This window comes from Stegodyphus dumicola, chromosome X1 (genome assembly GCF_044657685.1).
Source record: "Stegodyphus dumicola isolate Sdum_Otavi_A_Nest chromosome X1, ASM4465768v1".
NCBI lineage: Eukaryota > Metazoa > Arthropoda > Arachnida > Araneae > Eresidae > Stegodyphus > Stegodyphus dumicola.
Window position 1 is genome coordinate 188,031,737 of NC_140780.1, and position 15,979 is coordinate 188,047,715.

General features: G+C 34.6%; 1 protein-coding gene across 1 annotated transcript in view; it reads left to right on the top strand.

Annotated features, from left to right (window-relative positions):
• Nucleotides 1-10,370: 10,370 nt before the first annotated feature.
• Nucleotides 10,371-15,979, top strand: part of LOC118193926 (eukaryotic translation initiation factor 4E type 3-like) — a 77,258-nt gene continuing 71,649 nt past the window's right edge. The window contains exon 1 of the mRNA XM_035365087.2: nucleotides 10,371-10,558. Within this exon, the coding sequence (XP_035220978.1) occupies nucleotides 10,452-10,558 (107 nt within the window). The 5' untranslated portion in view covers nucleotides 10,371-10,451. The remainder of the gene's footprint in view (nucleotides 10,559-15,979) is intronic.

Here is a 15,979-nt window from a genome sequence, read left to right on the forward strand (position 1 = left end):
GAAGGCATGCTAAGCAAGCGGGAGAAATGACTCATAACTTAATTCAAAAATGAAAAGACAAACATTTCGGTTTGCTGTACATCAGGTATTTCAACTAAGGAAAGAAGAAAAAACAGTTGCTCTTATAATCATAAACAGACTTATAAAAGAGTTTTCAGCAATTTCGAAAATAGCAGGTTTAACATATAAATTATTTCTCCCACTTCCCTAGCGTGCCTTCGTGGTGTAACGGTAAGCACGCTGGGCCGGTATTCCAGAGGTCCGTGGTTCGATTCCCGGCGAAGGCGGTTGCTAATTTTTCATCTTGCCTGCTTCCAAAGAATCCTAATGACTTTACAGTGGCGCCCGAACTAAAAGGGTTGTGGATGATGATTCTCCGCACCCAGGATTTCTCGACTAAGTCCCCTAAAACCCTAGTCACCCTTTAAAAAGGGGAGTATATAAGGTATTTCTCCCACTTCCCTAGCGCCTTCGTGGTGTAACGGTAGCACGCTGGGCCGCTATTCCAGAGGTCAGCGGTTTGATTACCGGCGAAGGCGTTGTTAATTTTTCATCTCTCCGGCTTCCAATTAACCTAATGACTCTACAAACATACTCAAAGTTTGTCGATGTTAGTAACCTTGTGATACCCGAGAAAATGAATTTAGTGGATCCGGAATTATATAAACAGGAGTGAAGCGCCATTTGCCCTTCAAAAGCACGTTAGCCTTACCGTAAATACGGTTCAAGAAAATCACTTCAATATGCGAACAGATCAAGACACAAGCTAACTATTTACAAAGTTTATTTACAAAGTTATTCGTTGTTTTAAATTACTCTCAAACGAGATTTCAAAATTATTATTACCGACTCAGTTGGTACTAAAAACAATCCTAACAATAAAATGCAACAGAGTTGCCACAAAAAATTGGCAAAGTTAAGTGTGCAAAATCAGTGATGCACTTCCAATTCGTATCAGGTGCTTTTACCCAATTCAGCTTTTAATTTGTCCACAACTTTACCTTTGCATTTTGAAAGTCTAGTGCCATATTCAAAGTTTTAAATATCACTGCAGCAATTACGGAACCCGTTAATTCTAACCGGTGAAGCGTAACTCGTTTCGAAAGAGCCATTTTACTTTTTGCCCAGATGAAACTTGTTTTAATTTCATTGTCTTTAATCAAGTACCTAAATTAAGTACTGCACCAAATGCCTTAGGACTAGAATCACAGAAAATGTGGATTTGTAACTGATTTTTATCGAACTCATTCCCTGTCGGAAATGTTTTCTAGGTATCTTTAATCTCTTAAGATGTTCCGTTTCAGAGCACCAACCTTTCCATTCAGGGAATGGGGACTATTTGCCGTGGCCATTTCACAGTGGCCGTTTCGCCGTTTCTCTACACGACTGTATTATATTAAGTTGCTTTAAATTAATAACTCTGTTTAGTTTAATAACTTAATTTAATTTAATAAACATTTTATATAAAAAAAATTGTGTACAGTTTTATACAAATACACCGTTTCACATGACATGTTTAGTTTTAAGAGAGTAAGATGCTGACAAGATTCCAAAGTAATTCTGTTTACCATTCAGATTTCATAAAAATGTGAATTTCTCGGATTTCTCTGAATTAGCCGTTTAAATGTTAAGAAATTTTGACGAATCATGTAAATATTGTATAAGGTACTTCTCCCGCCTTCTTGTCATGCCTTCGTGGTGTGGTGGTCTGCACGCTGAGAGCGTATTCCAGAGGTCCGCAGTTCGATTCCCGGCAAAGGCGTTGCTAATTTTTCATATTGCCTGCTTCCAAAAATACCTAATGTCTCTACAGTGGCGCCTAAGAGGATGTTGAATGATGATTCTCCTCACACAGAATTTGGCAATTGGGTCCCCTAAAAAAACCAGTCGCTTTTTAAAAGAGGGAGTATATAAGGTATTTCTCCCGCTTTCTTGGCATGCCTTCGTGGTGTGGTGGTCTGCACGCTGAGCGCGTATTCCAGAGGTCCTCAGTTCGATTCCCGGCGAAGGCGTTGCTAATTTTTCATCTTGTTTGTTTCCAAAAATACCTAATGTCTCTACAATCGTACCCGCATAATTTTAAAATCGATAATTTAACTTCTGTTATATCAGAAGTTCAGCACCGGTTCTCTTTGGTACTAACATAGTTTTCCAACTAACTATGTGTAATTTCTTTGTATCTCATATTTGTAAAAAACTATATATATTAAAAGCAGTTTATTAAGTATACAAAAGTTAAACAGAATTATTAAACCAAATAAATTTAATACGAATATAACACGGCAAGATAAAATACAGTCATATAAAGAAAATATGTCTTGACGGGGAAACGTCCCAACGTCGAAACATCCCGACTGCGAAACGTCCCCACGGTGAAACGTCCCGACGGCGAAACGTCCAAGGTGAAATGATGACGGCGAAAAGTCCTAAACCCTCCATTCATTTTCCGAATCTAGAAATAACTGATCATCCCTGGCCAAAACCTTTTCCCAAATGTCTAGCAATAAGCTTTTAATTCCTATGGCGAATGGAGTTATAAACCCTACGGAATCCTACCTTTAGCATAATCTTTAAAATACAATGCTTTGTAGGTTTGACACTCTCTATGTTATCTAAAAGAGGCTGAGCATCCAGTTGAAAGGTACTAGAATCGGTATTTCATAATATTCTTAAAACTTTTAAGTGGAGACCAGGATTTTCTTGTTTACTGCATGACTTATTTTCTTTCCACATTTCGCTTAGTTTAAATGTGTAAGAGAAATGTGGAAATTTCTTTTTCTTAACTCAAATTTTCTTTTTTAATTAGAATTAAATTTGCGTAAATGCATCCCAAAATCTTTAAGAATTTTAGTGGCAGTAGAAGATAAATACTACGCCTCTTCATCAGAATTTGAACTGCAAATTAAATCATCAACATATAGGGATGTGTGTAACATTTCATAAACTTTATAATGCTATAATGATGAACTACCCACAGATCTCTGTCAAGAGTTGGAAAAGTGGTGTTGTGAGTGTCATCATCTAAGTAAGATTAAAGTTCCTAGATTTATTTTGGAATCCCGAAGCTGATTCTATATAGATCCATTGCTTCTCATATGTCAGTCAAAATGCGTAGGGTACTGTTGTTTACGTAAGACTGCGTAGGCAAGAGAAAATTTCTGTGAGTTTTGTTGCATCGAAATGTCGTGTTGCAGCTGCGAAAAGCGATACTTTACCTAGTCTTGAGTTACTTGGAGCATTATTGGCAGCGCGTTTAGATTCAGAAGTAAAAACGTTGAAAAAAGAAATCCTTGACAATATTTTGTTGCATCATCGCCAGCAGAATTACTAGATTAAAAAGTTATCACAGCCGAGAGACCGATTCCATGGTCTAACGAAAGACAACCCAGGAGATATTCTGACACGTGGTGTTAGAACTGACTATCTGATAAACAGTTTCAAATGATGGTTATGCTGTGATTTTCTAACACGGCCAGAGATTCTTTATCAGGACTTATAAATTGAGCTGAAGAAGTGTGTCCAAACGAACTCTAAAAGGACAATGAACTGCATAACGATTCTAACTTGCTTTTAATTGTCTGAGTGAACTAAACCTTTTTTAATGATATTATTAGTTTGTTTGCTAATTATACTAATCTTATTCGTGCTGCAAGTTTCATTGTCACGCTTATCCGTAATTATAAGAAACCCAAAGCAAAGAGGTATGGAGTACTTACTTTACAAGGCATGAAAGCTGCTGAGGTATGGATTTTATTAGAGAGCCAAAAGATGAGTTTGGAGAAGAGATAAATCAACTAAGAAGGGGTTAGTGAGTTCACTCTCAAAGTGAACTAGCACGCCTGAATATCTTTCTTGATGACATGGGACTAATTAGAGTGGACGGACCATAGTCCCACTCGAACCTGCTCGTTCATGTAAACGGACTATCATTTTACCAGTAAAGCATAGTTTAACTACTATTATTATGGAGGCTTTTCATTTGAAGTACTTTCATTTAGGATCACAATCTCTGTTACGTCCAGGTACGAAAAAAGTTCTGGCCGCTTAATGACAGAAACATTTACAGAAAAATCGTCTACAGATTTGTGACATGTTTTATGAACAAGCCCATCACAATTCAACACTTAATGGCTGAGTTGCCTAAAGAGCGTGTTACACCATCTTACCCATTTAACATCACTGATATTGATTTTTGTGGCCCATTTGCTATAAAGTTTAAGAATCAACGTATGGTAGTTTTGAACAAAATCTACGTCAGCCATATATATACGCACAGTGTTGCCATTTGTTCCAGAACACTCGGTTTCTAATCAAGGCATTGACTTTCTTGTTTAAATCGTCGAGATGAGCAATCAATTGATTCATTGGCTCTTGAAATTTAGCAGTTCTGATTCGATGGCAGCCTTTATCAGTTGCTTGCTAGGCTGCTTCAAATTTCATGACTTACATTAAAGCGCTTTTTAGAGAATTGTTATCCGCCATCAGCAGGGTTTTCTGTAGCTCAGGATTCCGAATGCCATCGATGAAGCATTGTAGGAACAGGATATCCTTTGTTTCAGTCAGAAAAGGCGAGACAAGAGAGTTTTTCAACATCCGTGGCGAGCTCCTGGAGTGCTTCCGTGGGCTTCTGTTGGCGAGATTTTAATCAAAATCTGCTGTAGTCTTTTAAACACTTCTCACCAAATTTCAGCTGCAACGCGCTGGATAAAGCTTCGAAGTCTAGCCTCTGAGTCTGAAGCAGAGTTTGAAGGATATCCCCTGCGTCTGCTTGCAGAGAAGCGGGGAGATGGAAGGCCTTAGCCTGGGAATTTGCATTTATTTTCGTCCGTTACTAAAGGGAACTGAGTCTTATATACTTGCCAGGAGATTTTTCAATCATAAGTGGACAGCCTTAGAGAGGACTGAGAAGGCATGGGCAAAAATTTACAGCCGTCAGAATTGCTCCTTGCTGTCGTTATGAATTTCTTTAAGCTATCAATTTCTTTCGGGACAGCAGAAACGCTCTAAACAATTTGTTGTTCGACACTAGAAACTCTTCTTCGATTTGTTATTGGAATGCAGAAGCACTTTCTTCGTTTTGTTGTTGGACAGATGAAACTTTTTCTTCGATTTGTTGTTTGACAGCAAAAACTCTTTCTTGAATCTATCCATCTCTGTCTTCAACCTTGTCTATTTTGTCTCCATAACCTCGAATGTGTACTACTTTGGTAGTTATTTCTCTTTTCATTTCTTCTTCACCTGCTTCAATCTTTTCTTGGGCGGCTTTTATCTCTTCCTTGAGTGCAGGTGCAGCATAGGCTGCCACCAACTGTCTTAACTGCACTTCCATCGCTCTTGTCACTAGTGTTCAATCCCATTTCTGACACCAAGAATTGTTGTATGCGTACGGGTTCGTAATAGTTTGAATGCACACAGAATTGATGATAGATTTATAAAATTTACTGTTACCAAAAGAAACACTACGTTTTTGGAACTTTTCACAAGAATACTTGAAAAGATTTTATCATTGTCACAGACTACAATCAGCAGTTACACTTAAAATAAGAACTTTAAACAGCAGTTACACTTACTAAGAACTTTAAACACAGTGTAATGCAAAGCGCATCTAAAAAGGATAAGCTCCTACGGAGATCTGTTAATTCTTCGAACTAACGCTAAACAACTGAGGAACTGATGCTTTCTCCGGTCTTATATAGTGTTTCCCCGGCCCCCGAGAAGTCTCTAGTACCTTTAACTTCTCGAAATTACTGGAAGGGCATGTGAAGGCCAGATGCGATTGCTGTTACATATAGGAATCAAATACATTCATTCAATCACAATACCTATTACAGTTATATAGGGACCGGACCAAAATGTCGCAAACTGAAAGCCAAGTTTTACAACTTTTGTCGATTTCTCCTTAAGTTCTGCGACAAAAATTAGTCACCAAAACGTTGCCAACCGTTGATATGTCACTAATTTAGAGAGATAGCCATTTACTCAATGTTAACTCAATTTACTGTGGGAGTAATATTGGGAATTTACGACGTTCCTCTTAAATTGAAGTCCTAATATCTACTATCTCTTATTAATTAATTATTATTTACTGATCATTATTTTTTCATTTATTCTTATTAATTGCAATAAATTGTCGATTTCTTCCTTCTCATCCAGTGTGATCATTTAAAGAAACACCCACGGACCCGTAGCTCGCAGTAATACATTCATTTAAAGAGAAACTGCTGTTACTATTTTGTAAATATTTATGTTTTTAAAGGCTCCAAATAACATAATTTTAATATATACTTAGGAGGCTTTCCATTGCCTAAAATAGTAAGGATACATTGGATTAGATTTTTAATTTTAAGCTATATCATTATCTGAGAATACAAATACATACAATATGGCATAAATGTCGCTTACGATTGTATAACTAATCATTTGATATTAATAGACGACGCAAGAGGACATTAAACTGGAAAATTCGATTTCTGAAATTTTAAACGAACATTAAAGTTCAAGGGCAATTACAGTTGATTAAGTAATGCAGCGTGGGGCAAATAAAAGCGACTCGGAGAACAGAGTTCCAGGTTGCAAAGAAGCACAGCAAAGGAAAGTAAATACAGTACTAAGTATAGAAGATGTTGAAATTGACCACCATTCATCTGTTGGCACTTTGGGGCCCTGGTTATCAAATTACTGAATTCAGATCAAACCTGGTCTGCAGAAATTTCTAAAATCTCATTTGAAATGGTCTGCTGCACTTCTTGAAGAATATGAGAGTTGTTGCGATACATGTTAGACTTGGAGGTTCCCCACAAAATGCAATCTCCCACTGACAGATCAGGTGACCTGGGTGGCCATCTAGGGCCGAGATCAGACTGACTTCTGCTAACTCTGTCAGGTTTGAGGATTGTATGAATGTGATCCAAGGGGCAGCCGGCTGTACGGGCAGTTACCCCATGCTTTTGGAAGCAACTGTAGGTCTTTTCCACCTGAGTTAATGCTGCCTCAAATGGATTAAAACTGGCGGAAATGTAACACTCCGAATTCAGCGTCTGATGAAAGAAGATGGGACCAATAATATGGCGTGCAGACACTGCACATTAAACTCCAACCTTCTGATCATGAATGGTGTTTGGTGGAAGGTATGCGGATTCTCGCCCAGAATCTGTGATTCTGTGAGTTGACATAGCCACTCAGGTGAAACCAGGTTTCATCATAAATAGAGAAAAGATCCATTTCCAAGCCATTCATTGTTATCTCAGTGAACAGCCACTCACAAAACTGGAGTCGATGAAGAGCATCTGCTGGTTTTAATGAATGAACTGCAGCCACATTTTCTGGTGTTCAGGCACGTTTGACTATTTGGTTTTTGACTTGTTCAAAACAGATCCTGTCTGACGCCATTTCCTGACTAATCGTTGCATTGCACACTTTGCTTTCACTTTGACACTGCACTAAGATCTGAACCGGTTTGGAAAACGTGATGTGTGCGTCAGAGGCGTAGCTAGAGGGGGGCAAGGGGGGCATCTGTCCCCGGGCGTAGAATCCAAGGGGTGCCAAACTGATGTTACGACATTTTAGAATTAAATGTTTTCCATCCTTGACAAGCAGTAGGGGGCGCGAAATTTTCAGTTGTCCCTGAACGCTGAAAACCCCAGCTACGACTCTGCGTGGCGTGGTAATATGCCTGTTTGCATGTCTAATCGTATCCAGTACAGGTCAGTTCGACGCCAACGGTTCGACGCCAGCGTTTCGACCCCAGCGTTTCGACGCTTTGTCAGTTCGACACGAGGTCGTTTCGACGCGGGGTCAGTTCGACGCCATACTTTTTCCTTTTGTTTGACGCCATACTTTTCGTAATTTTATTTATTTTTAGAATAAGTTTGCATCATCATTCATTGGTGTCATCATCATTTGGTGTTTCACACCCCACATTAAGGGAATTCATAGATGGTCTCAGGCGTGTTCAAAAATCAATTGATCAAGGTTATGAACAATTCTTACGTGGAGATGAACCGCAGCCCAAGCGGAATAGGTATCTGCGAGCTGATATGAGAATTAAAGTAATAATTGAAGATTTTGCAAATAGAGAAATAATGGAATACCTGAAAGGTGGGGCGCATAATTTTGCAATGGATTAGTATAATAACAGTTCTGTGATGTAATCTTATTTATCTCTAATCTTATTTATCTGTAATCTTATTTATCTGTAATTATATTTGTCTGCAATATAATATAACTACTTTGTAACCATTATTTACCATTTGTGTATTTTGCCTTTTGATGCTGTTTTGTGAAATAAATAAATAAAAAAACCCTCCATGTCCCGGGGCCTTGACGTTGGCGATGGGGCTTCTCACTAATCTGGGACACAAACAAAAATCTAGAACACTTTCACATATATACACACATATATTTATTTCAAATATGCATGCAAACAATCGCTAATTCAATAAAAAAAATCAGTCATATTACTTATTAAACTATTGACTATTATTGACTGATTTTTAAGTCATATTACTTAATAAAAATCAGTCATATTACTTCATATTTATTCTAAAAATAAATAAAAATACGAAAAAAATATGGCGTCGAACCGTCCCTGCGTCGAACTGCCCCGGTGTCGAAACGTTGGCGTCGAACCGTCGGCGTCGAAACAACCTGCTTCGAATCGTATCCGCTCGTCCGGGCCACTTTTATTACTTTCCTTTGCTGTGTTACTTTGCAACCTGGAACTCTGTTCTCCGGGCCACTTTTATTTGCCCCACCCTGTATAAGAAAACCTCGCCTCATGATCTAAATAGAATCTGTCTGAAAATAAATCAGGTGACACATTTTAAAATAAATTAACTGATATTTCGTCAAATACTGAATACGAATAAAATCAGTCTCACTCCCGTATAACAGATTCATGAGGAAAAGGCGGAAGCATTTTGGTGCAGCATAAAACAAAAAAGAAATGAAATATGTCTTGCAGTGTGTCCGTAATGAATTTAGACAGGTGAAAAATTTTTTAGGATTTTTAGTATTGGGAAAAAGAGCTGCAGAAGAATGGTAGTCTAAAAAAGAAAAACAAAATTTTTTTTTGAAAGAAATTGGCTGATATTCATGTTACCATGGAGAACATTCACACACACTCTCGAGCAGTTAATCCGTTGTCCAGAATTTGAAATCGTGTTTAGCGAATTTTATCACTCGGCTGATCGTAGACATTTCTCTGAAACTTGTAGTTCGATTCAGTTCTCTATTGCAGCTGGTTCAAAACAGATTAGTGTTCCGTGCCTTTTTTTTTGGGGGGGGGAGGGTGCCTATTTTGGGTTATACATTCATTCCACAGTTTACATATTTATTTGTACCGCGATAAAACTTTGCTCATATGAAATTTTTTTTTACAGTAAGCTGATTTCCAGTATCTTATTACATTATGTCTTAAATTTTTAAAGATTAATTCTTTCTGAGTTCTGTTTTGCTTTTCCTATTGAGTTACCATATACTCAGAACCAAAATTTATATTTTTCCATTTTTACTCTTCATTCATTATTTAACATTTTTATTGTATGAATCGATAGCTTAATGACTTTCCAAATTTTCTATGCTAGCTATGCTTCTCAAAGCTATGTTTTAAAACTTTGGTAACTGCATTGCATCTTTAAATCTTGTATTATTTATATTTTTAAAATTACTTATCTGTAAACTGCTAGCAGCTAAAATTTTTACTGTTATGCATTCCTAGATGAACTGATTCATACATTATTTACTTTCAGAAAAATTTAGAGTTCAGGCTAAGGAAATCTTCCTTGTTAGCAGAATTTCTTTCTTACTGTAACTAATATTGTTTCGAGAAAAGCCAAGATTTAAAAACTCTCAGAAAAAGTTAGAAATAAAGAAATTAATTATTTTAGCTACAAATAAGAACACCCTTACGAATCCATAAGCAAAACTTGCAAAAGACAGTAACGAAAGTGCTAAAGAAGGGCGATTTCTAATGTTAGCTTTTAGATGAATCATTTAGAAGCTGTTTTCTTCATATTTTTATTTTAGTATTTGAATATCAATGAGCCTTTTTTCAAAATATCAGCATTTTATATATTATTTCAAAACATGTTTCAAATATATTATTTCAAAACAATGAACATTCAGATATGGCCGGTGTTAGGCCTTTTTTCTTACCCGGTGCCAATTCTGCGATTCCGAAATTCTGTCTCTAAAAATTATGCCGGGCAGTTCCTTGTTAAATTCGAAAAATTCTGCCGCCCGTAGCGGCCGCACCCAGTTGGAAAAATGAATTCTATTTTCCAGAAACATGTCTGTAGGAGGAACCATATGACTACATGGAATTCGTTAAGTCATTCTAAACATTTCGAAATGTTGTGCGCGCCACCTGTGTTCCCACAGACGGTAAAGTGTAGTCTATTCTAGCTACCGGGGAAAGGTATTTTGACATTACGTTATCCTGTAAATAAAGAATGGAACTTGATGCAAATTTCGAAGTAGCTGAATCGACTATGAAGAATAAAAACTGTGATAACTTGCCTGTACCTCTGAATACCTGTTGGACATTTTGGATTGATAAGTTAGCTAAATAAATTTCTCTTCTCTGATACTCCGCTTAGTAACATGTAATAGCGGTAGTAACTAGCAGGGTTTTTTTTTTCCAGTCCTCTGCGATTGCTTTTGTTTCAGCCAAATTGGACTATATATAAAAATTTTATAACTCTTTTGTAACTTTTAATTTGTCAAAGAGTACTCATTTGATAGCTGGTGTTTCGATAAGAATAGCAGTCATTCCCGCAAATTTTGATTAGTTAACTTTGGGTGCATGTTATCACTGTTCTATAAACAAATTTTATTTTTCCTATTGTATAGCGTTCCTTCTAATATGTGATGTTTGTTTAAAAATTTTCCAACTATTCGCGCAATATTTATAGAGCATAATATTCTATTCATTATCCTAGCTTAGTGTTTCAGAAAAACGTTGTACTTAGTAACTGAAGTATTCCATTAATTATCTGTATATTTTTCATGTAGATCTTTTTTTTTCTGTTTTAAATTTTATTTTCTGTTAGCATCGAAAATTGTGAATATTCTCAATTTGGGATAAATATTCTCTTTCTTCACCAAAGAGATAATTTTTAATTAATTTTATATTACTTTAATTTTGCATGCTATAATGTAAAATGTATATTTAAGCATTTTAGAGTCCAGTTTCTACCGTATTTACTCGGAAATAAGACCCCTTCAAATAAAAGATGTCTTACATATTAGGTTAAGTTTTAAGAAATAAAATTGTAAGGTGAATATTCATTTAAAGAACGGTTCTGATTAGAATGAAAGGCAAACTACCTTATGAAGTAATGAATTTAGCAATAATATTAGACAGAAAAATTAACAACAGTAATGGCTTCGAAAAGTGTTCGTACACTTACGATTTTCATTGAAATAGGGCTCTATCCATTAATTAAAAGTAAACTTTCTGAATGAGATTTTTAATAAAAATCTATAATCTATTTGTAACAAAATTACATGAAATATTTTTAAAATAAGCGAAACTTTATTTTAAAGAAATTAATAATCAAGAAATGACTAACATTTTATCTCACGAAAGTCTTCATACACTTAAAAAAAATCTTAACATATTAGTAAATATTTTCATTTTTCATTAAATTAATATTAGTAGGATATCCTTGAGCATCTACAACAGCTTTTAAACATCTGGGAATACATTTTATAAGTTTTTTTTGGTAATTTCTGTATAAATATTCATCCATTCTTCCATCATGGCTATTTGTGTTCTATGGGGTTTAAATTTGGCGACTGAGATGGTATTTTCAAAACCTGTGGACAATTATAGAGATACTACAGGTGAACGTTGAGAGCCATATACTTAGACTCGTTATCATGATTAAAAATAAAGTTATTTCCAATACCCAAATTTTGGGCTGATAATATTAAATTGTCTCTTAAAATATTTAAATTAAGAGAATGATTCATTTTGACATCAATAAATACCAAATTACATAGTCCTGATGCGGCCATGCACCCCACCTCCACCGCCATGCTTAACTGTTCCAACTAAGTTCTTAGAATGAAGTTCCTCATTTTTTTCTTCTCCATATAGTTATTTGACCATCGGAACCAAAAATGTTAAATTTGCTTTCGTCGGCAAATAGGACATTATTCCAGTACGTTTCGGGTGTATTTATCATTGATTTTGCGAATGAAAGCCAAAGCTTTCTGTTTTTCTCACTAAAAAAATTTTTTTTACGGACAGAACACCATGTAATCCAGTTTCTCTAAGAACTTGTAGAACAGTTTAAGGTGAAATTGAAACAGAAACCTTTGCATTAAATTCTGCAGAAACTTTTACAGCACTCAAATATGGGTTTTTCACAAATTTTCTAATGATAAATCTCTCATCACGTTTAGCTAACTTTCTCGGTCAACCTTTTCTTACCTTGTTTTCAATACGATTTTCTTCTTTAAAGCATTCTATCACATACTGCACTGTAGAATTTGATAAATTAACTAATTTAGCGATATTTCGAATTGATTTAACACTACTGTGGTGAAAAATTATCAATTTTGAATGCTGTTTGTAATTTCTTTACGACTGCGACCCATTTTTCAGTAATAAATAGAATATTATGAAGTAAACAATAAAAAATTAAAGCAAACAATTTTTTAAATGCCACCACAATGCAAAAATTAAAAAAAGCGACAAACGGTAATTCTAATTTTGATTTTATCCAAAAATATTTCAATGTATGAAGACTTTAGTGAGATAAAATGTTTATCATTTTTTGATTATTAATTTCTTTAAAATAAAGTTTCATTATATTTAAAAAATATTTCATGTAATTTTGTTATGAATAGATTATAGATCTTATTATTAAAATCTCATTCAGAAAGTTTACTTTTAATTAATGGATAGAGTCCTATTCCAATGAAAATCGTAAGTGTACGAACACTTTTGGGAGCGACTGTATATTATTACCTGCTTTTTTTCAGTCATACCAGTAATGAGTATTGTAGATGGATGTCCAAATTAAAATTGCTATGCTGGAAGTGGCTGTTTAGCAGTAGTTTTTTAGTTCTTGTGAAGGGTAATAACCTCTGTAATTTATACAGTAGTTAACCAACATAATTCCTGTATTTTATTTTTCCAATGGCAATCACTTGTCTATAATGGCATTGGCCGTTGCTGAGGCCAGAAGTGGTTGCCATTTTATTCTGGGGACACCTAATAGGCAGCCGCTGTTACCTCCCATGAAGGGACAGACAATTTTACATCTATTCCTTCTCCGGGCGGGCCCTTCGTTATCGCCGTCAGGCTCTCCTAACCATTATATCGTCTGGGTGGCTAATTACTGTATGTTATATGGTTAAATTCCATCATCTCATTCTACATTTACCAAATTTTAGAAAAAATGTGTAGCCATAAAAGGGGGTCATACTGTCGAGTAAATACAGTACTATACATGAAAATTAAAATTGCTCTAAATCGGTTGGATAAATCATTTTTGAATTAAAACATTTACTTACCAGTAATAGTAAATAGGAATAATAATTTACATTGATGGCATTTTCATTAAGTTAAATGACTGTTAAAAGTCAGCCCATCATTTGACTTAATGTTTCAGGCTGCTCCTGAATCTTTAAGTAATATTTCTTTCGTATAATATTTATATGCATTCTTTTATGCATTTCCAGCCATATTTCCTTATTTATCTCATCAATGCAATTTCACAGTATTTTTAAGGTTTTAATTAATATTAATGCTGTGTTATCTCTCTCTCTTTTTTTTTTGTTTTTTGTTTTTGTGTGTGTGTGTGTGTATGTTTAGGACATTTAAGGTAGTAATAGAAACTGTATGGTTAATTTGAAAGCAATTCTCAGTACTTTGCTAATCTAAAAACCATTGAATTCTTCGTCAAATAATCATTTGTATATGTGATATGTATTTGGCAATTTACTTCTTTTCAGATCTAAAGTTTTTGATTTTGTCATAAATTATTTTCTCAAATACAATATACATTTTACAAAGAAATTTATTATGTTATATGGAAATTGTTGTCTCTTTTGAATTTTTGTAAAGTTTTAGGTGATATTTTTTATTCAGTACCTTTTATTTAGTATGGTAAAAGAAATGAAATAAGATATTAACATTTGTCCCCCTTTTTCTCTCCTCCTCCAAGTCTTCTAAAAATATACACCATGGATATATATAAAATATGTAGAGAGTTTACTGTGAATTCTGGGGTTATTTTTATATAGATCTTGTGAAAAACAAGTTATATTAATTAAGCAAAATACCTACAGTACATATACTGTGCTATTCAAATCATGAAATGTGTATACGAGTCAGTTCCCCTTAGAAAGTCCTCCAAGAAGTCATCCTTCCTTAGGCAGATAGCCCTCGAGGCTTTGCCATAATCACACACACAAATCATAAAATTTTTAAAGAAGGTTATGTTCGCCAAATAAACACTTATGCTGTATATTGTAAATTACAACACGGAATTTAATTGAAATATTACTAGCCCCAAATCTTGCCACTTGTACCATCAATAATAACAATTTCCACTTATGTGATGAATTTTTAATTCAAAAAGTTATTTCGTAAAGTTGACATATTAAAAAAATTTAAAGCAAGTTTCAAGTTTATTAATAGTTTCTTCCCCCCAACCTTTCTGTAGAATTATCATTTTTACTTGTGGATTTTCCCCTTCTTTTTTGAACTTTATTGCTTGAAAATTAAGAAGGAGGGTTAATCTTTGGATTATGGTAACTTGGCGAAAATTTGGCGACCAACTCTGCTACAGCAAACTTTTACTTTTTTTTTTCCGGCGCCATTTTGTCTTCACGAAGTAAAGGCATGTTTCTTTTCTTTTTATTTACTCAACACTTTTTCCAGCAATATGCTAGCCGAATTACACTTATGCTAGAAATTTTATGGAACAAAGCTGCTTAATCTTGACAAATATTAACTGCAAAATTGGGAAAAAGTGCAGAATCGCAAACTCCTTGCCGCGTTTTTCAGAATCGCACATACACAGTAACCATGTACACGTCGACTTATTTTTACTTAAAAAAAATCCCAGAATTGCACAAAAATGGCATTGCTCACACTCTTGACTTTATCCATGTACACTGCTTTTTTCTCATAAATTAGAAAAATTTGCCGGAAAATTTTGTGAATCTTTAAACTTGGTAAAAAGCACATTATGAAATTACCTGATCGCGAAAAAGTATATACCCTTTCCAAGGATGAACATTTCCACGTATAAAATAAACTATCCAAAAACTTTTCCCTCTAAATTATCTATTATAAATGTCACCAACGAATTTATAACGCAAACATTAAAAATGGTTGCAAATACTTAGTGTCAAATATTGAAATTATTTCCATGCACGTTTACTTCTACTGAAACGTATTCGAAATTGCTACAAACATATAATTCACAAAATAACTATCATTTAATTAAAATATAATTAAACCATGTACACGTCGACTTATTTTTCCTTAAAAAAACATCCCAGAATTGCACAAAAATGGCATTGCGCACACTCTTCACTATATCCATGTACACTGCTTTTTTCTCATAAATTGGAAAAATTTCACGAAAATGCAGGAAAATTTTGTGAATCTTTAAATTCGGTAAAAAGGACATATATGAAATTACCTGATCGCGAAAAATTATATACTCTTTCCAAGGATTAACATTTGCACGTATAAAATAAATAAAATATCCAAAAACTTTTCCCTCTAAATTATCTATTATAAACGTCACCTGCAAATTTATAACGCAAACATTAAAAATGGTTCCAAATACTTAGTGTCAAATATTTAAATTCTTTCCATGCACATTTACTTCTACTCAAACGTATTCCAAAGTAGTCAAAACGTAGTCCCTCTAAATTATCTATTATAAATGTCACCTGCAAATTTATAACGCAAACATTAAAAATGGTTCCAAATACTTAGTGTCAAATA